Here is a 25,651-nt window from a genome sequence, read left to right as displayed (position 1 = left end):
CGTTCTGGGTATACGACTCACCACAGGAGTTGAACATGAGTCTCCTTAATGAAAGCTGTTTTATCAAAACGCTGTCTAAACTCTTCTCTGCCTCTCTTGGCTCTCCCTTGATTTCTGATCTCCCTCTCCCTGGGCCTCACCCACTGTCTTCCTCATCTCTCTCTCTCTCCCTGTCCCTCTTTCCCTCCCTCCCTCTTATTTGCTCCTTCTCCCTCCCTCTCTTCTGATGTATTGAATAGGGGCTGTTGTGTGTTTGTGTTTGGGTGTGGAATGTCGTGAGTGGGGATAGCAGTGACTTGATGCTGAAGTCAGTGTCCCTCTTTCTCTCTCTCTTGCTCGCTTTCTCATTCTCTCTCTTATTCTCTCTCCTTCTCTCTCTTGTTCCCTAATCTCTTTGTAAAGTAAACAAACGGCTGCATTGTGACAGTGGACCTCAAACTCAACCACTCTGATCTCCCGTCTGCTGCTCCTCAGAGGAGTGTATCAACACAAGCCACCATTTGTCTGTCTCTCTGGTTCCTCTCATTGGTACGGGGACTGTTGCCGTGCGACGTAGTTGCCGTGGCAATGTCGGTGGTTCTGGGATGGGTTAGGGCTTTTTGTGAGTAGTGTTTGTCTAGCCCGGGCTGTCACTAATGCGGACTAAATCTCTCCGTAGACTGGAGGATCCAACAGAGAGCGTGAAGAGAGGTAAGACATGATGTCACTGAGGCGACTGACTTCAGGCAAAAAATACTGCTTTGGTTTTTTGCCACCTTACTAGGACAAACTGCTGGTGTTTAAGAACAGCTATTGCTTCTGTCGGATTGAATTGTGTTCAAATGTAACTTAAATGATAGAGTCCTAATGGTGTTGCACAGTTTACAATTGAGATTCAGTTACTTGGAGACATGAACGTTGACATGGTATTTATAACATGTCTGTGAGTGTAGTTTGAGGGTAAACTACTGTGGGTAGACATGTCTTCATTATGTTGAGTGATGTCATTATTGACTACTGTTGAGGTCAACTGTGTGTGATGTGGTTGGGTATAGGTCTAGTTTGTGTAAATGAGTATAGTTTTGAAGCAATGCTAATAGCATGCCCAGTGTTATGCCGCGTGTGGTTACCCTACAGTTGTAATGTTTTGGGGTTTTTTTTGCTGACAATTGGGTGACATCAGTCTAGTGTGTTTGTATATTTGGATACAAAATGGCGCGTCTATGACAGCACACACACAGGCTCCATTTAGAACTTACCAATGTTTTATTTCACTTTCTGCCTTTATTCAGTAGGTATTTATTTTTGTTTACTTTTTACATTCTATTCATTTCAAGGCATGAATTGACATGGCCTCGGTGCCCTTTGCGATTGCCTTCTAGATCCCTTTTTCCCCCCCAATCATAACTATGTATGTAATGCAGTAAGGTGATTAGAGGCCGCACTCTCAGCCTGGTCGTCACCAGGTTTGGCCTTGGGACGTGTTGATTGGCTGTACACAGGCAGGCTGAGAGGCGGATGAATTAAGTGAAGTGTGAGGCTCTGTGAGTTCAAGAACAAAGGACAGGAAATGACTCCTCCTCCAACCAGGCTTTCCATTAGAACTGTGCAGCTTCAGTACCTTTGCAGATACTGTGCCTTGCAAAATTATTTGTTCCTCCTTGCCGTATTTCCTATTGTGTTGCATAAAAACCTGTAATTTAAATGGATTTTTATATGGATTTCATGTAATGGACATGCACAAGATAATCCAAATTGGTGAAGTGAAATGAAAAAAATAATTTGTAAAAAAAAATGGTAAAGTGGTGCGTGCATATCTATTCACCCCCTTTGCTATGAAGCCCCTGAATAAGATCTGGTGCAACCAATTACCTTCAGAAGTCCCATAATTAGTTAGATTGCACACAGGTGGACTTTAGGTGTCACATGATCTGTCACATGATCTCAGTGTGTCTATATACACCTGTTCTGAAAGGCCCCAGAGTCTGCAACACCACTAAGCGATGGGCACCACCAAGCAAGCGGCACCATGAAGACCAAGGAGCTCTCCAAACAGGTCAGGGACAAAGTTGTGGAGAAGTACAGATCAGAGTTGGGTTATATAAAAAAAAATATCCAAAACTTTGAACATCCCACAGAGCACCAAATTAAATCCATTATTTTTAAAAATTGAAAGAATATGGCACCACAAGAAACCTGCCAAGAGAGGGCCACCCACCAAAACTCTGACCAGGCAAGGAGGGCATTAATCAGAGAGGCAACAAAGAGACCAAAGATAACCCTGAAGGAGCTGCAAAGCTCCACAGTGGAGATTGGAGTATCTGTCCATAGGACCACTTTAAGTTGTACACTCCACAGAGCTGGGCTTTACGCAAGAGTGGCCAGAAAAAAGACATTGCTTAAAGAAAAGAAAAAAAGCAAGCACATTTGGTGTTTGCCAAAAGGCATGTGGGAGACTCCCCAAACGTATGGAAGAAGGTACTCTGGTCAGGTGAGACTAAAATTTAGCTTTTTGGTAGAGGTCGACCGACTAATTAGGGCCGATTTATCAAGTGTTCATAACAATTGGTAATCAGCATTTTTGGATGCCGATTTACATAGCATTCCACGAGGAAATTGCGTGGCAGGCTGACCACCTGTTACGCGAGTGCAGCAAGGAACCAAGGTAAGTTGCTAGCTTGCTAGCATTAAACTTATCTGATAAAAAAAACTATCTTCACATAATCACTAGTTAACTACACACGGTTGATGATATTACTAGGTTAACTAGCTTGTCCTGCGTTGCATATAATCAATGCGGTACCTGTTAGTTTATCATCGAATCACAGCCTACTTCGCCAAACGGGTGATTTAACAAAGGCGCATTCGCTAAAAAGCACAATCGTTGCACAAATGTATCTAACCATAAACACCGATGCCTATCTTAAAATCAATACACAGAAGTATATATTTTTAAACCTGCATATTTAGTTCAAATAAATGTATGTTAGCAGGAAATATTAACTATGGAAATTGTGTCACTTCTCTTGCATTCATTGCACGCAGAGTAAGTGTATATGCAACAGTTTGGGCCACCTGGCTCGTTGCGAACTAATTTGCCAGAACTTTACATAATTATGACAACATTGAAGGTTGTGCAATGTAACAGCAATAATTAGACTTGGATGCCACCCATTTGATAAAAAACGTAACGGTTCCGTATTTCACTGAAAGAATAAACGTTTTGTTTTCTAAATGATAGTTTACGGATTTTACCATATTAATGAACTAAGGCTCGTATTTATGTCTTTATTATATTATAATTAAGTCTATGATTTGATATTTGATAGAGCAGTCTGACTGAGCGGTGGTAGGCAGCAGCAGGCTCGTAAGCATCCATTCAAACTTTACTGAGTTTGCCAGCAGCTCTTAGCAATGCTTGATCACAGCGCTGTTTATGACTTCAAGCCTATCAGCTCCTGAGATTAGTCTGGCAATACTAAAGTGCCTATTAGAACATCCAATAGTCAAAGTTTTATGAAATACAAATGGTATAGAGAGAAATTGTCGGATGTGTCATAATTCCTATAATAACTGCAATCTAGTATTTCCTTACTGGGAATATTGAAGAACTGGGAATATTGAACCACCAGATTTCATATTGTCTGAGCAAGTAACTTAAACGTTAGCTTTTTTACATGGCACATATTGCACTTTTATTTTCTTCTCCAACACTTTGTTTTTTTTTTACATTATTTAAACCAAATTGAGCCTGTTTCATTATTTATTTGAGACTAAATAAATAAAATGTATGTATTATATTAAGTTAAAATAAGTGTTCATTGTTCATTCAGTATTGTTGAAATTGTCATTATTTCAAATATTTAAAAATAGTCTGATTAATCGGTATCGGCTTTTTTTGGTCCTCCAATAATCAGTATCGGCATTGAAAAATCATAATCAGTCAACCTCTACTTTTTGGCCATCAAGGAAAATGCTATGTCTTTGCGCAAACCCAACACCTCTCATCACCCCGAGAACACCATCCCCACAGTGAAGCATGGTGGGGCCAACATCATGCGGTGGGGATGTTTTTCATCAGCAGGGACTGGGAAACTGGTCAGAATTGAAGGAATGATGAATGGTGCTAAATACAGGGAAATTCTTGAGGGAAACCTGTTTCAAAGGTTCACCTTCCAGCAGGACAATGACCATAAGCATACTGCTAAAGCAACACACTAATGGTTTAAGGGGAAACATTTAAATGTCTTGGAATGGCCTAGTCAAAGCTCAGAACTCAATCCAATTGAGAATCTGTGGTATGACTTAAAGATTGCTGTACACCAGCGTAACCCATCCAACTTGAAGGAGCGGGATCAGTTTTGCCTTGAAGAAAGGGCAAAAATCCCAGTGGCTAGATATGCCAAGCTTATAGAGATATACCCCAAGAGGCTTGCAGCTGTAATTGCTGAAAAAGGTGGCTCTACAAAGTATTGACTTTGGGGGGGTGAATAGTTACGCACGCTCAAGTTTTCAGTTTTTTTGTATTTCTTCTTGTTTGTTTCACCATAAAAAATATTTAGCATCTTCAAAGTGGTAGGCATCTTGTGTAAATCAAATTATACAAACCCCCCAAAAATATATTTTAATTCCAGGTTGTAAGGCAGCAAAATAGGTCAAATGCAAAGGGGGTGAAAAACTTTCGCAAGCCACTGTAGGAACCAGGAACGAGTGTTAACTTGGAGGGAGAGAGGAGCACTAGCAGAATAGCACTACTTGTTATAAAGACAAGTCCTGGACTAGAAACCACTAGACCCTAAAAGAGAGAATCATAATATTTATAGTCTATTGTCATGCGGTTGTTTACAGTCATCCAGACTCATTCTTTGACAGGAGTTGTGATGAATACAGACAGATACTTTACAGATAGACGACACAAGAAGACACATAGTTGTGTTAACTGCCTGGGCGGCAGGTAGCCTCGTGGTTAGAGCGTTGGACTTGCAAGATCGAATCCCCGAGCTGACAAGGTAAAAATGTGTCGTTCTGCCCCTGAACAAGGCTGTTATTGTAAATAAGAATTTGTTCTTAACTGACTTGCCTAGTTAAATAAAGATATATAAAATAAAAACAACTAGAGGGATGTGATCATAAAGTCTGTTGTTTTTGATGATGCTGTTGTCCAGAAGACAGGCTCTGAGTCTGATTGGATGAAAGCATGATCCTTGGTTCATTCTTTTATAGACTTGATCAACACTTGAATCGTCGTGGACAGATGGGTTATATACAGATTGACAACATGTCAATGTGAGACCAGTTCTCTCCTTTGTTCTTTCAGTGACATTTTCCAGTGTTTTTCAGAAGCCTACTGTCTGATTAATACGTTTTCAGCAGGGAAAATTACACCTTTCTATTCTGACACTGTTATGACCTCTGTGAGGGATGGATGGAGAGAAAGAGAGGGACACAGCCGTTTGACGGGTATTAGAGAGCAGGAGTGAAGGGGAAAGCGGAGAACTGGGTAATTTCCACTCAGGCAAAGCGCTAGACCGGTGGGGACATTTTAATCGCAACGGGAGAGAGAAATGACCTGCCGTTCTACGCAGCCGTCGCCACAGGGCACTGCCATGTGAAGAGGAAGCGGTTGAGACTGGCAGAGGAGGATGAGGGAGGGGTGAAAGTTCAGGGAGGTAGGGTGTCTAACCAGGAAAAAAGAGGAGTAGGAGTGGACAGGGGGAGGAGGATGGGGGGACTCAGGGATGTATGTTTTCCTCAAGCAGCCCTGTAGCCTTAAGGAAGGGGCTTGTCCAGGAGTGTTCTGTAGGCACGAGGAGTCGCAGCAGTCCAAGCAACACAACAAACACAATAATTCTGAACGAGCCTCCAACCCCTTACAAACACGGAGTCACGGATGCCTGTGCCATTCCCCGAGCATGAAAGAGTCTAATTGTGTTTAGCTTAAGCGCTGCCCCTGTTGAATACTAATATGGCCACTGGGGGGTTCAGTGTGTGTTACTGCTGCCAACACTGGGTTTTACTATGGGAAGACTCAATCCCATTTACCCAGAATTCCATTCCACTGAACCCTGGAAAAATTCAGTGTTTTTTTTGTTTTGTTTTTCCAGACAGTGTCCCCTGCTGTCCCTTCTCCCACTCTGTTTGCCATTGTCAGCCCATGGTGACATGCCTTTCACTGTGACAGACAGTTAAACACCACCCTGTCATAAGAATTTCGGCCGGCTCGATAAGAGCGGTGTTTGTTCGGGACATATTGGAATTCGGGACGAGCCCAGGGAGGAAGTGGGGAAGAATCAAAGTGGAATACTTCCTGTCGGAATACTGACTGAAAAAGTGAAAGAAAAGAGAAAGGAAAAAATAAAATGATTAAAACTAAAACCACCCTTCTCTTGGGACCTTGTACTTCTTGAGTGGAGGCAAAGTAGCACATCTCATTGCTGGAGAGGGTTGAAAAGCTGTATGGTGGTTGCTGCTCTGCCATTCTGGTGAATGGAGAGAATTACGTCATGTCTCACACCAGCTCAGTAAACATAGTAGCACACAGAGTGTATCTACAATAGCCTCTCACTAAGAAGACAGTATTGTGTTCTTTCTTTGTGCTGTGTGTGGAGCTATGTATTTATTCTCACAATAACTTGGTCGGCAAGCTGCCTCAATCTGTGTACAAATAGGTTTACAGAACACTGTCTCAGTGTTTGGTTTATTCTCAATCTCAGCGTGAGTCCAATGTGTCTGAGGCACGTGCGCACACACACACGCACAACTTGTTTTTCTTATGTGTATTTGGCTGGTGGCTCAGTACAGGTACATTAAAGCAGATGAAATGCCAATTTGTCCGTCGCCTGGAAAGATTGATTCTATTTTTCCATCAGGACTTGACCAGATCCAAGTGTACCAGAATATTTTCACATCAGGAGGGATGCTTTAGTACTAGCCTTTTGCTATTAGAAAAGCTCAGACACAGTCTATTCTGGCTGACCACATTCCATCGCCAGAACTACCCGTTGTTGGTGAACTTCCAATAAATCTGACCTAGACCTTTTAGTTTTCCACTATTACCACAGTGCTTCAAACCAAGAACACACACACACACACGTATATTCTGTGCCAGCTTTGTTAATGTGTTTTCCTGTATTTTGAGCTTCCCATTGGCTGCTGAATCAGGAAGTGGCAGTGTGTGTGTGTGGAGTGACTGTTTGTCAGACCTTTACATTCGCCGGTCAGATCATACAGTCATAATCTGATGAGGAAACCAATGGTTGTAAATGGAGGAGGTGTGTGTTCGGCGCGCTCAGCATCCTGGTCACGCGTGACAGTTTCTCGTTAATCGTCCGTCTGGGGCATAATAGCTGACTTGCGCACGCACCGCTTCTGACACAGTGACGTCCCTCTGACACTGGTCTCCATTTTGAGCTCAGTGGCTCAACTCAACGGCTCACACACACACACACACACACACGCACACACACACACACACAGCCTCTTAGTTGTGTATGATACACCCCACCCCTGGTGAGTCCTGCTGGTTCCACCAGTGTGGGCTACAGTAGGCCAGGCTTTAACCTTTGACTCCTGGCTCATTGTGGGGCCAGATAACTGAACCACTTAGTGTTTGATAGTAGTGAACAGTCTGTATTGGTCTTCACTGAGCCTACTGGGACCACGATACAAAGGTTGACATGTTGACATTTTGAACTCTTGTCCTTTTTCTTCCTTCGACCTTTTCTCTCTCCTCCCCCCTCTGTTTTCTCTGGCAGCGTCTGGTACAGAGCAGGATGCTGTGCTGAGGCTTGAGCAGGAGAGGGCTGAGATCGTCTCCAAATATGACAAGGTAAGAACCCCTAACCCCGCTAATGAAGGACAGTATATCCCCTGCAGCATTGAATGTTTGTCTGTCACTACCAGACAGACGCTGGGATAACAATATTTCTAGCAGGTTTCCAGAGATGTGTGCTTTGCTTTCTTGTCATTTGTCAGTCTGAGGGTGAAAAGTGTCCATCCATCCATCCACACCATTGTGTGTGTTTGTGGCACCTCTTTCCATTGCCCGTGGCATCATCACTATAGCCAGCCGCTGGGACTGGTTTATAAATTAGCCTTTATAATTTAGTCCAGTGGGCAGGATAATCAAGCCCGCTCATTAAGAGAGGAGCAGTGAGGGAGGGATGGAGTGGACGAGTGAGTTTAATTATGTTTTGATGTTTGACCCTGATCACAAGAGGAGTCCATTTTCTCTCGTTGGCGAGGCGGAACGAGTCCAATCAAACCCAATTCTGTTTCATAATGACAGTGTCGGGGGGGGGGGGGTTTATCAAGACAAAGATGGAGTTCATGCTCTCACTACAGACCTCAACGTTTTCTATCAATGGAGTTTCATTCAAGGGTGATGGAGTATGGCCTATCCCTCCGGTTTCCTTTGACAGGAGAATACTGGAAGAAACCTTCTATACACACTCCAACTGTGACAGAGTCAATCATAGACACCAGAAACATGGAAAGTCAAACACGGAGCAGAATCATGGTCCAATTCTGCCATGACATTGATTTTACACAGCTGTCTTGTGCGCCCCTGTGTCTATACGCAGATACCACATGACACGGGCTTTAGACACAGTCTGTGTCTCCACTGACATCTCTTCCAGGCTCTGTGCGTGTTCGGCCTGATGTCGGATGTAAGAACAATCTATCCATCCCAGATGTCTTTTTGGTGTATTTATATTCATTTTCCCCTGCGCGAGGGAGCTGGGTTAAGTTAGGACAGGATTTCCAGTAAAGAGAGGGAAGGAGAACTGGAGGGAGAGATGTATTTAGACATCCAGCTGGTCTTCAGACTAGCCTTGCAGACCTCAGCCAATGCTGGACATTGTTTAGCTCGCTCTTTTTGTTCTCTTCTTCCCTCACTTCATCACCTCTTTTGCCCTCTTTTTAATTTTTTTTTTAATTGAACCTTTTTATTTAACTAGGCAAGTCAGTTAAGAACAAGTTCTTATTTACAATGACGGCCTACCGGGGAACAGTGGGTTAACTGCCTTGTTTGGGGGCAGAATGACAGATTTTTACCTTGTCAGCTCAGGGGTTCGATCCAGCAACCTTTCTGTTACTGGCACAACTCTCTAACCACTAGGCTCCCTGCCGCCCCTCTCTTTCACCTTTCCTCTCTTTCTTTCCCTTGTATTTGTTTCTCTATACAATCCTTCCGTCTCCCCCTCCGTCTTCACAATTTATTTTCATTTTCTCATTATTTTCCCCTTTGCTGTCATGCATTCTCCACTCCCATTTTCTCATTTTCAATGTTAACTTTCTTTCTATTGTCTGAATTCAACAGCCTCTCCTCTGCCTTGAGTCAGGCTGTGACTCAGGGTGCGTCTGCCTAGCTCTTCATTTCACACCTGTTAGCTGCAGGGCTAGGCACTCTAGCACAGCCAAGCATAGCATGTACACACACACACACACACACACACTCACTCTGTAGGGGAGTGGGGAGGACTGGAGTTGCCCATCCCTGCTCCAGACTGTCTGAGGGTAAATATACTAAACAAAAATATAAACACAACATGCAACAATTTCAAAGATTTTACTGAGTTACAGTTCAAATAAGGAAATCAGTCTATTGAAGTAAATTAGGCCCTAATCTATGGATTTCACATGACTGGGAATGCATATATGCATCTATTGGTCACAGATCCCATTAAAATTAAGAGTAAGGGCGAGGATCAGAAAACCAGTCAGTATCTGGTGTGACCAACATTTGCCTCATGCAGTGCAAAACAGCTCCTTCGCATAGATCAGGCTGTTGATTGTGGCCTGTGGAATGTTGTCCCACTTCTCTTCAATTGCTGTGAGAAGTTTCTGGATATTGGGGAGAACTGGAACACGCTGTCGTACACGTCGATCCAGAGCATCCTAAACATGCTCAATGGGTGACATGTCAGAGTATGAATGCCATGGAAGAACTGGGACAATTTCAGCCTCCAGGAATTATGTACAAATCCTTGCGACATGGGGCCGACATTAGGTGATGGCATCAGCAAACCGCTCGTCCACACAATGCCATAAACATGGTCTGTGGTTGTGAGTCCGGATGGACGTCCTGCCAAATTCTCAAATTACTGTAGAGGCGGCTTATGGTAGAAAAATATACATTCAATTCTCTGGCAACTGCTCTGGTGGACATTCTTGCAGTCAGCATGCCCATTGCACAACTTGAGAAATCTGTGGCATTTTGTTGTGTGATAAAACTGTACATTTTTAGTGGCCTTTTATTGCCCCCAGCACAAGTTGAACCTGTGTAATGTTAATGCTGTTTAGTCAACTTCTTGATATGCCACACCTGTCAGGTGGATGGATTATCTTTTGCAAAGGAGAAATGCTCACTAACAGGGATGTAAACACATTTGTGCACAAAATTTGAGAGAAATAAGCTTTTTGTGCATATGGAAAATGTATGGGGTCATTTATTTCAGCTCATGAAACATGGGACCAACACTTTACATGTTGCGTTTATATTTCTGTTCGGTATAGAATAACACGGATGTTTCTATCTCTATTGTAATAGTGTCAATGTTTACAACGTGTGTAGCCATCCAGTTCTATATAGGCATCTATATAGGCAAGTAATGAATCTCATTTGTATTCATTCTCATTTGTGCGGCAAGTAATAAAAAAAAATTTAAAAAAAAAAGATGTTCCCAAGGATGTTTTTTTTTAATAGCACAAATACATTTCAAACTACTTGTTATTCATTGCTTTACCCATGAGGCTCTTTGGTTGCAGGGAAAAGAGGGCGCCACTGTGGAACCCTGGGAGGATGCAAGCTTCCACCTGTACAAAGTTATTGACCGCTTCGGCTTCGTACAGTAAGCGCGCGCACACACACACACACACACCCTTAAGTGATCAATTCATTGCACAAGGCATATAAACTATTTGAAATGTGAGTCAGTCACATGCACACCACAATCTTCCCCCTTATTTGTGTTCTGATATTTCACTTCAGTAAGCTTCAAAGAACACTAGTTTAAAACAGTACCATTGTCTTGAAGTTGGAGAAAGTGACTCTCTATAGCCTGGTGTGTTGTGGCGTTGGCATGGCCAGCAGTGGGGTTAGATGGCTCTTAAACAACACTGTTCTTAGGCAGTTATAACAGTTATATATAGGCTGGCACATGTGGGCTGGTCTAGGCAGGAAGCTGCAGGGTTAGCCACAATCACAGGGCATCAGTGTGGGAGCTCAGGCCGAGAGTAAAGGGGAGAGAGGGATGACGTGCCGGGGCCCAGGGACAGTCACGGTCTGGAGAGAGATGGGGAGAAGGTTCCAGTCTGGAGAGAGGGAAGGATGGAGAGGTTGAGGCCCTGAGTGAAGGCTATGGTCTGGGAGAGAGAGGGATGGAAAGAGAGCAGATGGGGAGAAGGTTCCAGTCTAGAGAGAGGGAAGGATGGAGAGGTTGAGGCCCTGAGTGAAGGCTATGGTCTGGGAGAGAGAGGGATGGAAAGAGAGCAGATGGGGAGAAGGTTCCAGTCTGGAGAGAGGGAAGGATGGAGAGGTTGAGGCCCTGAGTGAAGGCTATGGTCTGGGAGAGAGAGGGATGGAAAGAGAGCAGATGGGGACTTGGCTGAAGGTTATGGTCTTGGAGAGAAGGGGCCCATGGTTAAGACAGTAGACATGAGGCCTCAGGCTCCATGAAATAGCCTATGAAGGAGAGCCCTTTCTAGGTCATACTGACTAGGTGTGATGACAACAATGAGGGAGAAAAGAAGGGAATGCCCCATTTACAGGCAGACACCGACAAACTGACTGCAAACTCTCTGTGCTTCCTGTATGAGTTAAAGGTCAGGTTCAGGGGTCAGGGCAGTCCCGGGAAAGAGACACAGGAAGTGGGGGATGGGACACGGGCTCTGTTCCCTTCCTTCCATGAAGTCATCCCAGATCTGACCTGATCATAGGTCTGACCAATGTTGGATTGTTTAAAGCAATGGAGAGGAAACCTTACGTTCACTTGCCCAGTCATGGACAGATTAGTTAATATTACTAAAAGAAGGAAGGATGCATTTTGAGAGTATTGGAACAGGCCCCCCCTCTAAGCCAGTGGGCTGAGTGGCACAGAGAGAGCTGTGTTGCTCTGAACTGTTAGTTTCATAGGGTATCTGATGGATAGCCATAGAGGCATTGAAACTGGGACAGGACAGTAGCCAGAATGGAGGAATGTTTTAATGTGTTATTTCCTGTTTGCTGGGCTGCTGACGTGTAATGTTCCCTCCCTTTGATGAGTGTTAGGGAAGGTGAAACGAGCTCTGGCAGTAGCATCATTTATTTATTTAATGACTCCACTTCCTCTGGAAAGAATCTTTGAGTGGCCCGTATTCACGTTGAGACATATCATCTTGGGGCTCCGTCTTGTCCATCTTCACCGCGTATGAGTGAGTTGAGTCGGACAGAGAGACAGCCTACTAACATTCCACCCGTCTACCAAATGTGTAATGTTCTTAAAGGCCCAGACCAGCGAAACCTTAGCTAAGCTCATGGTCAAACAATGATTGATACCTTGCATATTTTCAGAGCAAGAATGTGTCTGAAACAAATCAACCAAAGCTGTGTGATACTAACGCTTGTTTGTTTTCTCCTCTCCAGTGAGAATGAACTTCCGTCCTACGACTCGGTGGAAGAGAAGGTGAGACGACCATGTTTCAGATCCTCAGGGCCAACTACATCTCTCCCGTCCCACGTGTCTATGCCGCTGTAAAATGACCTTCACCGATGAGAAAGAACACGGCGTCTTTCACACACATAACGATTACCGTTACTGCTATGAATAGAACTCTGGTTGCTGAGAATTGATTAGTTCTTTCCTTTATCAGAATCCTAACATTTTGTATTCTTCTACTGTCGCTTTCAATGAGTTACATAATGTTCTGAGCTGATGTTTAGATTGCATTCTAATGTCACTGTAACCTTTGCCTCATCCTGGCATCATAAAATGTTATTTATTTTATGAAGCAAAATGTATGATACTGCATATTTGTCTGCATATACAGTTCCTCCAGAGTTTTGGTAATGAGGAAGTGTTAACATGCCACTTCCTGTGTCCCCTCAGCAAAAACACTTAGAGGTAGAAAGGACCTCAAAATGGCTGAAGATGATGAAGAGCTGGGACAAGTATAAGAACAGTGAGAAGGTACGATCTCTCTCTCTCTCTCTTCCTCCCTCACCATCTCTCCCCCTTCTTGCAGTCTCTTAAAATATCTCATTCCCACATTCCTGTTGTCAAATATTACATTCCACACCCTTCTCCTCGTGCCTCGCTCACATCTCTCCCTTCTCTTTGGTGAACAAATATTAGTGAGTCTCCCTGAAGAGCATTTATAGGGGTCTAGTCTCTGTAATAGCTGTCTTTGTTAGTGCCTGAGTTTGGAGTCTTCTTTATGATAGGTGTTGGGCCCTCGGGCATTCAGTCCTGACGTCCTTCAGTTGTACTCTGAGGTGATCTCAGCGGGAATTGGAGATTGTCTTTAACCTTGGCTAGGGGAATGTTTTAGCCTTGTTCTCTCTTTCTCCGGTTTCAAGGATTGCGTGACAAGCAACAACCAAGGACTTGTTGTTTCCCCCCTCTGTCAGTCAGTGCTCCGCTCGTTTCTCTCGGCTGGTTAAACGAGTTACGGTTGATGGCTCTTTTTGTTTCCTGTGCTGCTGAGAACAATAGCATACTAATGCAGTCATAAGGTTCTAGCATCTGTAAGGCAGGTTCTAGCATCTGTAAGGCAGGTTCCTAGCATCTGTAAGGCAAGTGTAATCTTTAGATCTACTAAAAATCTGCTGTAGGGCAGAGCCTGTGTCCTGGCACAGGTGTTGATGTGACAATGAATTTATGGTACAAATAGAGGACTGCGGAGTGCAGCGAGTAGGAGAGACCTCTACACTGAAGAGCCATTTAGATCTCACACACACACACACACACACACACACACACACACACACACCAAAAGGAAACCACATGCACAATTGCGCACACACACCAATGGTGATTAGTGGAACAGGTGCACTCATTGACTTCATCAGAGCCCTAATTACTGGGCTGTCGCTGTCGACGTCAAGCCCCAAGTGGGTCTATCTGGCACACACATACACTGTACACACACACACACAGTACAAACACACACCTCCACGCTCACACATAACACACATACTACACACACTCACTCTCATACACACATAGACTAACATGCATTATGAGCATACAACCTAAACTGATTCGTTAACCTTTAATTATCACCATCACTGGCCATCCGATGATCTCCTTTCAAATCAATGTTTCTCTCTCTTCTCCCACCTCTGTGTTCTGCCTGCTGAATAATTAAGATTGTGTTTGTGTGTGTGTATATAATATATATGTGTGTATATAATATATGTGTGTGTGTGTATATGACACGCTACAAAAGTATGTGGTAACCGCTTAAAATTAGACTATTTCAGCCACCGTTGCTTGACAGCTGTATAAAATCGAGCGCACAGCCATGCAATCTCCATAGACAAACATTGGCAGTAGAATGGCCTGACTGAAGAGGTCAGTGACTTTCAACGTGGCACCACCATAGAATACCACCTTTCCAACAAGTCAGTTCATTACATTTCTGCCCTGCTAGAGCTGCCCCGGTCCACTGTAAGTGCTGTTTTTGTGAAGTGGAAACGTCTAGAAGCAACAACGGCTGAGCCGCGAAGTGGTAGGTCACACAAGCTTACAGAACAGGACCGCAGAGTAAAAATCGTCTGGCCTCGGTTGCAGTCAATGTTTCCTCTAAGATGTGCACAGCTCCCCGGGACTACCGTGCAGAATTATCAGCCCACCGAGAGAAGCATGAGATTGATCTTCACTCAACTTTGTAGAGCAGTGTTCACCAACTGGTTGATCTCCAAGGCATTCCTAGTCGATCGCCAAACATTTCTATAAAAAAAAACAACAACGATAAAGCCTTGTCATCCTATTTTGTTTTGTTGGTCTCGGGCTGTTTGGCGGTAGGTGCACCTGATTCAGCTGCCTTGCGCGCCGGGTAGGTGAACTGTTGCCATTTTGAACCAATTCATGTGTCTGGCGGGCCCAGAGAGCAAATCAAGTGCACTATATGCCTACTGCTGGCCAATCGGTTTGCTCAAATTACCGTGTCTGCAGTAACATAGCAGGCATAAAAAAAAGCTACAGCAAAGTTGATACTGTGAACCATGACTACAGGGAGACTCAACGAATACAGCAAAGTTGATACTGTGAACCATGACTACAGGGAGACTCAACGAATACAGCAAAGTTGATACTGTGAACCATGACTACAGGGAGACTCAACGAATACAGCAAAGTTGATACTGTGAACCATGACTACAGGGAGACTCAACGAATACAGCAAAGTTGATACTGTGAACCATGACTACAGGGAGACTCAACGAATACAGCAAAGTTGATACTGTGAACCATGACTACAGGGAGACTCAACGAATACAGCAAAGTTGATACTGTGAACCATGACTACAGGGAGACTCAACGAATACAGCAAAGTTGATACTGTGAACCATGACTACAGGGAGACTCAACGAATACAGCAAAGTTGATACTGTGAACCATGACTACAGGGAGACTCAACGAATACAGCAAAGTTGATACTGTGAACCATGACTACAGGGAGACTCAACGAATACAGCAAAGAGCTGCTGTTTTTATGAGTGAGTTCATGTTTAAGTTCTTACTCAGAACTGTCAACACTTTGTATTCAACACTTTTATAAGACATTAAACACACGTTCTTCCTATTTCCACCCAGCGCTACAACAAGCACTGCAGCAGTAATGAATGAGTAGGAAAGTGTATCTATAGGCTTGCATTGTTATTATTGTTAGCGGCTTGGGTCTTTATAATATCCAGGAATATTTCACTTTCTCTGTTCATAGGAGTAACAACATGAATGTGTGCATGTGGCAGAAATAATGTGGTGCGACTCCAGTTTCCCCACCCTTTTTGGTCAGAGTCAGTGTCGGAAAGGGAGAGCAGAGGGTTGTTGAGGCGAGACCCTTAGTCTGCTGCTCTCCCTCCGCTGAGACTGACCATCAAATGCAGGCATCATCTGCCCAGTACAATAAAAAGAAAGCAAATGATTTAAATGCTCAGCTGTGCCTCACAAGAAATACAACAACAGATCTATTACCAGTGTGATCATATAGCCCACCTCAAATTTCAAAATATGATTCAAAAAACTTACCTGAACAACAATTTATTGGCAGGGCAATTCAAGCAAAGCCAATATGCGTTGATAATGTATTGGGCCTATATTTCTACAGTACTGTTTTTAATTGGTTAATGTTGCATAGGCTTGTGTTTTAGTTTAAGTCATGTTAAAAAAACGATCTGAACTCAGAAAAGGTTGGTGGCCCATGTTCTAGTTTTCCCTGTTAACACTCAATGTTTCCCTTTACTGTGGTAATTGTGATCGAATCAACACAATATTAACCACTTTCAATGTAACATACCGAAACAAAGCAAATTATGCAAGAGATTGTTGTCGGCAGAATGCATTGGAGTAGGATTCTATTGCATTGACACACACTACCCAACCCGCATAAACAATCAGAACTGCTGTAGACCTATATGCAAATAAACCGTTGCCATATATGTATCTGTGCCATTTACTGGACTGGACTGTGTTTACAGCATGAGCGGTCATGAGTAAATGCGCTTGTTTTGAGATCAAAGCGAGAGCTTCATGTAGCCACGTGTGTACATTTTGTTCATATCCTCTGATAGTTAGTGAGTTATTAGCCCAGTTATAGATCATTTGGAGTTAGCAATATGGGAGTGATTGCTTCCTACAAGAGCACAAAATGTGTACATTTCTAGACATCTTTGAAAGCTGCTACTGTAGGCTGAATGATAGAACAGCTATTTCCATGTTAAAATGTTTCTCCATAGTTTTTTATGGTAGGCCACTCTATTAGGCCTACATTATGATCAAGTAGGCCAATGTTTCTCCATAGTTTTTTATGGTAGGCCACTCTATTAAGCCTACATTATGATCAAGTAGGCCAATGTTTCTCCATAGTTATTTTATGGTAGGCCACTCTATTAGGCCTACATTATGATCAAGTAGGCCAATGTTTCTCCATAGTTCTTTTATGGTAGGCCACTCTATTAGGCCTACATTATGATCAAGTAGGCCAATGTTTCTCCATAGTTTTTTATGGTAGGCCACTCTATTAGGCCTACATTATGATCAAGTTGGCCACTGTTATAACTAACTTAAAGCGGGTACAGCCTCAGTGTTCACTGTAAACATGTGCTGGATGTTGCACAGAATTTTCACAATGTTAAAGTTTACACACACACACACACACACACACACACTGAGCATTGGCCAGATGGGTAGGTCTCCCCTTCTAAATCTCCTCTCCATCTACCCAGAGGTCCATACACACATCACCTATAGCCTATTTTCCAATCACCCAGAATCAGCTGATGTAAGAAGGGCTTTATAAATACATTTGATTTGATTTGATTTGAATAATAGTTGTATATAGTTTGTCCTTCACACGCATACTAGTCCTTCACACGCATACTACTCCTTCACGCGCATACTTGTTCTTCACACGTACAGTGCCTTGCGAAAGTATTCGGCCCCCTTGAACTTTGCGACCTTTTGCCACATTTCAGGCTTCAAACATAAAGATATAAAACTGTTTTTTTTTGTGAAGAATCAACAACAAGTGGGACACAATCATGAAGTGGAACGACATTTATTGGATATTTCAAACTTTTTTAACAAATCAAAAACTGAAAAATTGGGCGTGCAAAATTATTCAGTCCCCTTAAGTTAATACTTTGTAGCGCCACCTTTTGCTGCGATTACAGCTGTAAGTCGCTTGGGGTATGTCTCTATCAGTTTTGCACATCGAGAGACTGACATTTTTTCCCATTCCTCCTTGCAAAACAGCTCGAGCTCAGTGAGGTTGGATGGAGAGCATTTGTGAACAGCGCTTTTCAGTTCTTTCCACAGATTCTCGATTGGATTCAGGTCTGGACTTTGACTTGGCCATTCTACCACCTGGATATGTTTATTTTTGAACCATTCCATTGTAGATTTTGCTTTATGTTTTGGATCATTGTCTTGTTGGAAGACAAATCTCTGTCCCAGTCTCAGGTCTTTTGCAGACTCCATCAGGTTTTCTTCCAGAATGGTCCTGTATTTGGCTCCATCCATCTTCCCATCAATTTTAACCATCTTCCCTGTCCCTGCTGAAGAAAAGCAGGCCCAAACCATGATGCTGCCACCACCATGTATGACAGTGGGGATGGTGTGTTCAGGGTGATGAGCTGTGTTGCTTTTACGCCAAACATAACGTTTTGCATTGTTGCCAAAAAGTTCAATTTTGGTTTCATCTGACCAGAGCACCTTCTTCCACATGTTTGGTGTGTCTCCCAGGTGGCTTGTGGCAAACTTTAAACAACACTTTTTATGGATATCTTTAAAAAATGTCTTTCTTCTTGCCACTCTTCCATAAAGGCCAGATTTGTGCAATATACGACTGATTGTTGTCCTATGGACAGAGTCTCCCACCTCAGCTGTAGATCTCTGCAGTTCATCCAGAGTGATCATGGGCCTCTTGGCTGCATCTCTAATCAGTTTTCTCCTTGTATGAGCTGAAAGTTTAGAGGGACGGCCAGGTCTTGGTAGATTTGCAGTGGTCTGATACTCCTTCCATTTCAATATTATCGCTTGCACAGTGCGCCTTGGGATGTTTAAAGCTTGGGAAATATTTTTGTATCCAAATCCGGCTTTAAACTTCTTCACAACAGTATCTCGGACCTGCCTGGTGTGTTCCTTGTTCTTCATGATGCTCTCTGCGCTTTTGACGGACCTCTGAGACTATCACAGTGCAGGTGCATTTATACGGAGACTTGATTACACACAGGTGGATTGTATTTATCATCATTAGTCATTTAGGTCAACATTGGATCATTCAGAGATCCTCACTGAACTTCTGGAGAGAGTTTGCTGCACTGAAAGTAAAGGGGCTGAATAATTTTGCACGTCCAATTTTTCAGTTTTTGATTTGTTAAAAAAGTTTGAAATATCCAATAAATGTCGTTCCACTTCATGATTGTGTCGCACTTGTTGTTGATTCTTCACAAAAAAATACAGTTTTATATCTTTATGTTTGAAGCCTGAAATGTGGCAAAAGGTCGCAAAGTTCAAGGGGGCCGAATACTTTCGCAAGGCACTGTATACTTGTGCTTAACACGCATACTTGTCCTTCACACGCATACTAGTCCTTCACGCGCATACTTGTTCTTCACACGTATACTTGTCCTTCACACGTATACTTGTCCTTCACACGCATACTTGTCCTTCACACGCATACTTGTCCTTCACACGCATACTAGTCCTTCACACGCATACTAGTCCTTCACACGCATACTAGTCCTTCACACGCATACTTGTCCTTCACACGCATACTAGTCCTTCACGCGCATACTTGTCCTTCACGCGCATACTTGTCCTTCACACGCATACTTGTTCTTCACGAGCATACTTGTCCTTCACACGCATACTTGTCCTTCACACGCATACTAGTCCTTCACACGCATACTTGTCCTACACGCGCATACTTGTCCTACACGCGCATACTTGTCCTACGCGCGCATACTTGTCCTACGCGCGCATACTTGTCCTTCACGCGCATACTTGTCCTTCACACGCATACTTGTCCTTCACACGCATACTTGTCCTTCACACGGATACCTGTCCTCTCATACTATTCACTTGATTAACATTTGATTTATGTCTTTCTTTCAATCTTGATGATTGATTGTACCCCGTAATGTTGAATGTGAGTCAGATTATTCATACTATCAATTCATCATGAAAAAGGTTCAGTTGTGTAGCTCGAATTTGATTGTGCAAAAAGGCATTTTGAACTTGAGCGTTAGGGCTAAGGGGTGTGGTTGGAAGGTGAAGCATGGTCTCTTTGATGTTACACTAAGAATGTCCTTTTCCCCGTATCCATGTCTCCCTCCAGCTGGTGAGGCGGATCTATAAGGGAATTCCCCTACAGCTCCGAGGAGAGGTGTGGTGTCTGCTCCTCGACGTTCCCAAAATAAAGGAGGAGAAGAAAGACTTCTACGAGGTAGGTTAAGGAAGCGCGAGCCAGAAGCTCACAGCAGAGAGTTCTAGTGCTCTCTAGGACTAACATCCTTCCGCCCTGGACAAAGTCATGGAGGAACTATACACATTCACACTGTAGTTGACTCTCCTATTGTCTCTTTCCACTCAGCCAGCTTCATTATAGCCCAGGCCTCATTAACATTCATAACCAGGCCGGCAAACCCTGATTTATTAGATTTCAGAGCTTCATCCATTATTACGGGGGGGGGGGTGTGTGTGTGTGTGTGTGTGTCAGCACTGGAATACTGAGTTTCTAGTCACAACTGAGCTTTATTATAACTCAATAAACATTTGCGGGATGGATGAGTAGTTTTATTCCTCACACACACTCCCTCAGTGACTCTGTGTTGTTGTGTTTCCTGTGTGTAGAAGCTGAAGCTCAGGGCTCGAGGTCTGTCTCCTGACGTCCGTCAGATTGACCTGGATGTGAACAGAACCTACAGGGACCACGTCATGTTCATGACCCGCTACGACGTCAAGTCAGTATCTCCCTCCGACTGTACACACATACATACACACACACACACAGGGACCACGTCATGTTCATGCACTGCTACGACGTCAAGTCAGTTTCTCATACTCCAGGTGATGAGAAGTACATAATCTACACTTAGTCACTACAGAATAGTACCCTTAATTAGGGCCTGGAGTTTTCGACCGTGTGCCCTGACTAGGAAAAACCCATGATGCACATCTGTCTGGCCATACCTCTTTCTGTCGTAATGGTGGCTGACATGGACATTTCCCTATAAGGAAGTGAGAGGACACACACGTCCCTTTTCTGTGTTTTTACTTCTGCTTGATGACGTCATGGAGAGAGCCAGAACCAGGGGCCCCTGGGAAATAAACACTGGCCTGCAGAGTCCGAGAGCACCAGACCTGGCAGGCACAGCTTTACAGGAACTAAACACATTACCTCGATACTGACCATGACACAATACAACTACCTCAAACACAGCTATACCATGAAAGCATAAAATGTACAACTACCTCAAACACAAAGGTTGCCATTACTGGCCAAATATAGGAAGTAAAAATCACTAATGCATTTGTTCATCTCATTTAGAAGACAATACGACTATTAGAGCATTTGAATGATGAGAGAAGACCAGATCTCTCTTGAAAAATGTATCTCAATGAGACTAACCTGGCTAAATAAAAAAAAAAGCAACCTGAATTCCCCTTTTGTGATCAATTGGGAATCTCCTGAGGTGTTCCTGTTAGTTAACCTGCACTTCCGTCAGATGATGTCTAGTCATTAGTAGGTCGACTGTTTGTTGTTGTTTTCAGGCAGCAGGCTCTGTTCCACGTCCTAACAGCCTACTCCGTGTACAACACGGTGAGTCACACTACGCACATTCCAGAATGAATCCCCCGTCACCTCAACGCCTCTCTTTACCCTACCTCTCCTTTCCCCAATCAACTGTTTTCTACAGCCTCGTCCTTCTCTCCCTCGTCCTTCTTTTATCCCCTCATCCAGCTCCTCCTGATCATCCTCCCCTGTTCTCTCCATCCACCGACCTCTTCTGTTCCTGTCTAGATATAGAGAAGTGAGTTGGTGTGCAGTTTTGCATGCGTGTTTGTCTATACATTATAAAACTGTGTGTGTGTGTGTATAGGAGGTGGGGTACTGCCAGGGCATGAGTCAGATCACTGCTCTGTTGCTCATCTATATGAACGAAGAGGATGCCTTCTGGGCTCTGGTCAAACTGCTGTCTGGACAGAAACACGCCATGCATGGTAAACACACCAGAACACACACACTACACACTGTGTAACATCCCATAGAAGTGTTAGGCCGTCATTCAATAGCCCACGCAAAACCCACGCCTAAGCCATGCCAACCATATGCACCATATAGGACACAAGTCAATTCAGGGGTAGCATACTAGACCAGACACACTAAGTAGGCATGAACAGCCATGCCCTAGACCACATAGGATAGTTAGCTCTGGTATTTTACTCCAAACATTCTTTAAGTCCAACATGACCCCACTGACACAGGAACGTGCCCTCCGGATAGAATATAAACACGCACTCACACACTGAATACACACCCACACACACTCTCACATACCTTTCAAGGACTTAGGCTGTCTCTTCTGGGCCCCATAAAATGTGAGGAAACACATTTCTAGAGAACCCTCCCTGACAACTCCTTACCAGATATCTATAGAGCTCACCCAATCTCCCGTCCCTTCCATTCAGACCCACACACAGCGAGAACCACCAGAGTCATTTCTTACATTTGATAAAATGCTCTGTGATCTCCGCCCCTCCTCCCCTCTAGGGTTTTTTATCCCCGGCTTCCCCAAGCTGATGCGCTTCCAGGAGCACCATGACCGCATCCTCAAGAAGATGATGCCCAAACTGAAGTCACACCTGGTGAGGCCCACAGAGCACACACACACACACACACAGTCTGGGGGAGGGGGTAGTGGTATATAAATGGCAGCCCTAAGCCAGCTGGTATGGGGTACTGAGTTGAGTGCCACAGCAGCAGCCTTTGATGTGTTGAGATTAAAGGGTGGTGGAATGAGAGAGAAATGCCATGTCTACAAACGCAACCATACACACACAGATATGGCTTTTATTCTGCTTTTAATATGGGGCCTTGGGCACGTTGGCGGACTAACCACTGCTGTTAAACCAAGGCCACTGTTTAAATACACACACACACACACACACACGCACATGGAGTGGTAATGGCTCATTGACCTCTGTTTCAGGACACACAGGAGGTGTTCACCAGCCTGTACACTATGAAGTGGTTCTTCCAGTGTTTCCTGGACAGGGTGAGTGTCTGGATCACATCCCCTTCCCTCTGTATCAGAATGTTAGACGGGGTGAGTGTCTGAATCACATCCCCTTCCCTCTGTATCAGAATGTTAGACAGGGTGAGTGTCTGAATCACATCCCCTTCCCTCTGTATCAGAATGTTAGACAGGGTGAGTGTCTGAATCACATCCCCTTCCCTCTGTATCAGAATGTTAGACAGGGTGAGTGTCTGAATCACATCCCCTTCCCTCTGTATCAGAATGTTAGACAGGGTGAGTGTCTGAATCACATCCCCTTCCCTCTGTATCAGAATGTTAGACAGGGTGAGTGTCTGAATCACATCCCCTTCCCTCTGTATCAGAATGTTAGACAGGGTGAGTGTCTGAGTCACATCCCCTTCCTTCTGTATCAGAATGTTAGACAGGGGGAGTGTCTGAGTCACATCCCCTTCCCTCTGTATCAGAATGTTGGACAGGGTGAGTGTCTGGATCACATCCCCTTCCCTCTGTATCAGAATGTTAGACAGGGGGAGTGTCTGAGTCACATCCCCTTCCCTCTGTATCAGAATGTTAGACAGGGTGAGTGTCTGGATCACATCCCCTTCCCTCTGTATCAGAATGTTAGACAGGGTGAGTGTCTGGATCACATCCCCTTCCCTCTGTATCAGAATGTTAGACAGGGGGAGTGTCTGAGTCACATCCCCTTCCCTCTGTATCATAATGTTAGACAGGGTGAGTGTCTGAATCACATCCCCTTCCCTCTGTATCAGAATGTTAGACAGGGTGAGTGTCTGGATCACATCCCCTTCCCTCTGTATCAGAATGTTAGACAGGGGGAGTGTCTGAGTCACATCCCCTTCCCTCTGTATCAGAATGTTAGACAGGATGAGTGTCTGGATCACATCCCCTTCCCTCTGTAGCAGCTTTTCTAAATGTGTCTTTGTAAAGCATCAGTCATTATCACACCATGCCTACTGCGGGTGTCGTGCTAAAGAAAGTGTTCAATTATATTCTGAAAATATATTTATTTCTTCTCTTTTCTGGCTGTCTCATTCTCTCTCCCTATCTCTTTCTCTCTCCTTCATTATCTTTCTTATCTTTCTTATTATCTTTCTATCTGTCTCTCTCCCTCAGACCCCCTTCACCCTGACCCTGCGGATCTGGGACATCTATATCCTGGAGGGAGAGCGAGTTCTGACCGCCATGTCCTACACGGTCCTCAAACTGCACAAGAGTAAGACCAGAACAGTAGGATTGTGCTATTGTGACCACGTGGTTGTCTGTGCGCCGCCAGGCAAAGTTGCACATCAAGTTCACTGAACCACCTCCGCTAACCTCTAAGATCTGTGACTGTCCTCAAACTGCACAGGAGAAAGTGTTCTCACACATACCGTGTGTGTGTTTGTTTGCAGAGCACCTGTTGAAGCTGTCTATGGAGGATCTGGTTGAGTTTCTGCAGGTGACTCTGGCCAAGGACTTCTTCTTTGAGGATGACTTTGTGATTGAGCAGCTGCAGAACAACATGGTGGAGCTAAGGAGGTCCAAACTGGAGCTGGCCGCACCAGGTAGCCTTCTGACCCCCAACACATCTCATACACACTGATTACAGGAGGCTATACATTTGTCACACACACGCAGATTAGACAACTGCCACACACAAACTCAAAATATCAACACGCACACGGATGTATCACCCTGCATATGTTGCTTCACTTACATTCACCCTCAACCACACAGTTACAGTTCAAACACACACACACACACACACACACACACACACACGGATGTATCACCCTGCATATGTTACATCACTTACATTCACCCTCAACCACACAGTTACAGTTCAAACACACACACACACACACACACACACACACACGGATGTATCACCCTGCATATGTTACTTCACTTACATTCACCCTCAACCACACAGTTACAGTTCAAACACACACACACACACACGCACACGCACACGCACACGCACACACACACACACACACACAGAGCTCTCCTGCTGGCTGCTGTGTAGTAGTAGTATTACCAGTGGTAGTAGTAATTGGTGATAGCAGTCTGTCTCATCTTGCTTTCTGTCTCTTGCTTAATCTGCCTCTTCTCCCTCTTCTCCCAATGGTTCGGCCCAGCCTACAAAAGTGTGGGTGGGAGTGGGGGCCACATCCCCTCCTACGACAGTAACCGGTGGGCTATCCTGACTGGTGTTCCCCTGTTTCATCATCTGTCCATCCCTCCCTCCCTCCCTCCGTCAGTCCCTCCGTTTTCCGTCTGTCTGTCTGTCGCCTGTCTGTCCAGCGGCCCTGGGCTTCTCTTACAGAACATTCTCCCAATGGTACTGCAACCTTGTGCAGTAGCTACTGCAACTCAGGCCAGGCTACTATTGGTAAAGCTACCTTGGAGTCTTGTAGTGGAGGGATTATCCTCCTCTATTACTACCACGCTCGTTGTCTCTGACTGCTTTTAGCAAGGCACTGCAGATGGTCAGTAGAGTAGTAACCATTTAAGCTCCCACTTTAGATAATACGATACTTTGAGTCAATACTTTCAGTTAGTAAGATGCATCTCGCCTAAAGCTTTGACTGGTCACCGCTCAACATTGTAGGCTACATAATGGCTTAACCTCCGAATGTCCTAATGTACTGTGGCATCCTACCACCCTGGGTGTGTGTGTACACACACACACACACACACACA

The 25,651-nt window shown here is 44.2% G+C and overlaps 1 protein-coding gene across 4 annotated transcripts in view; it reads left to right on the top strand.

The window, feature by feature from the left end:
- The window catches only part of LOC110500116 (USP6 N-terminal-like protein), a 64,929-nt gene that overhangs the window by 34,860 nt on the left and 4,418 nt on the right, over positions 1 to 25,651 (top strand). For 3 of the 4 annotated variants that reach the window (XM_036957402.2, XM_036957399.2, XM_036957400.2), the window contains 12 exons: positions 7,734 to 7,807; positions 10,750 to 10,832; positions 12,605 to 12,644; positions 13,068 to 13,148; positions 20,023 to 20,130; positions 20,538 to 20,647; positions 21,459 to 21,507; positions 21,788 to 21,908; positions 22,459 to 22,553; positions 22,898 to 22,963; positions 24,080 to 24,179; positions 24,358 to 24,510. In XM_036957402.2, the coding sequence (XP_036813297.2) occupies positions 7,734 to 7,807; positions 10,750 to 10,832; positions 12,605 to 12,644; positions 13,068 to 13,148; positions 20,023 to 20,130; positions 20,538 to 20,647; positions 21,459 to 21,507; positions 21,788 to 21,908; positions 22,459 to 22,553; positions 22,898 to 22,963; positions 24,080 to 24,179; positions 24,358 to 24,510 (1,080 nt within the window). Of the gene's footprint in view, positions 691 to 7,733; positions 7,808 to 10,749; positions 10,833 to 12,604; positions 12,645 to 13,067; positions 13,149 to 20,022; positions 20,131 to 20,537; positions 20,648 to 21,458; positions 21,508 to 21,787; positions 21,909 to 22,458; positions 22,554 to 22,897; positions 22,964 to 24,079; positions 24,180 to 24,357; positions 24,511 to 25,651 lie in introns of all 4 variants that reach the window. The other variant, XM_036957401.2, reaches the window with a different exon arrangement.

Source organism: Oncorhynchus mykiss, chromosome 21, assembly GCF_057628025.1.
Source record: "Oncorhynchus mykiss isolate SJ-2025 chromosome 21, ASM5762802v1, whole genome shotgun sequence".
NCBI classification, from domain to species: Eukaryota; Metazoa; Chordata; class Actinopteri; order Salmoniformes; family Salmonidae; genus Oncorhynchus; species Oncorhynchus mykiss.
Note: the sequence above shows the minus strand (reverse complement) of the source record. Positions and strands in the feature narration are given on the sequence as shown.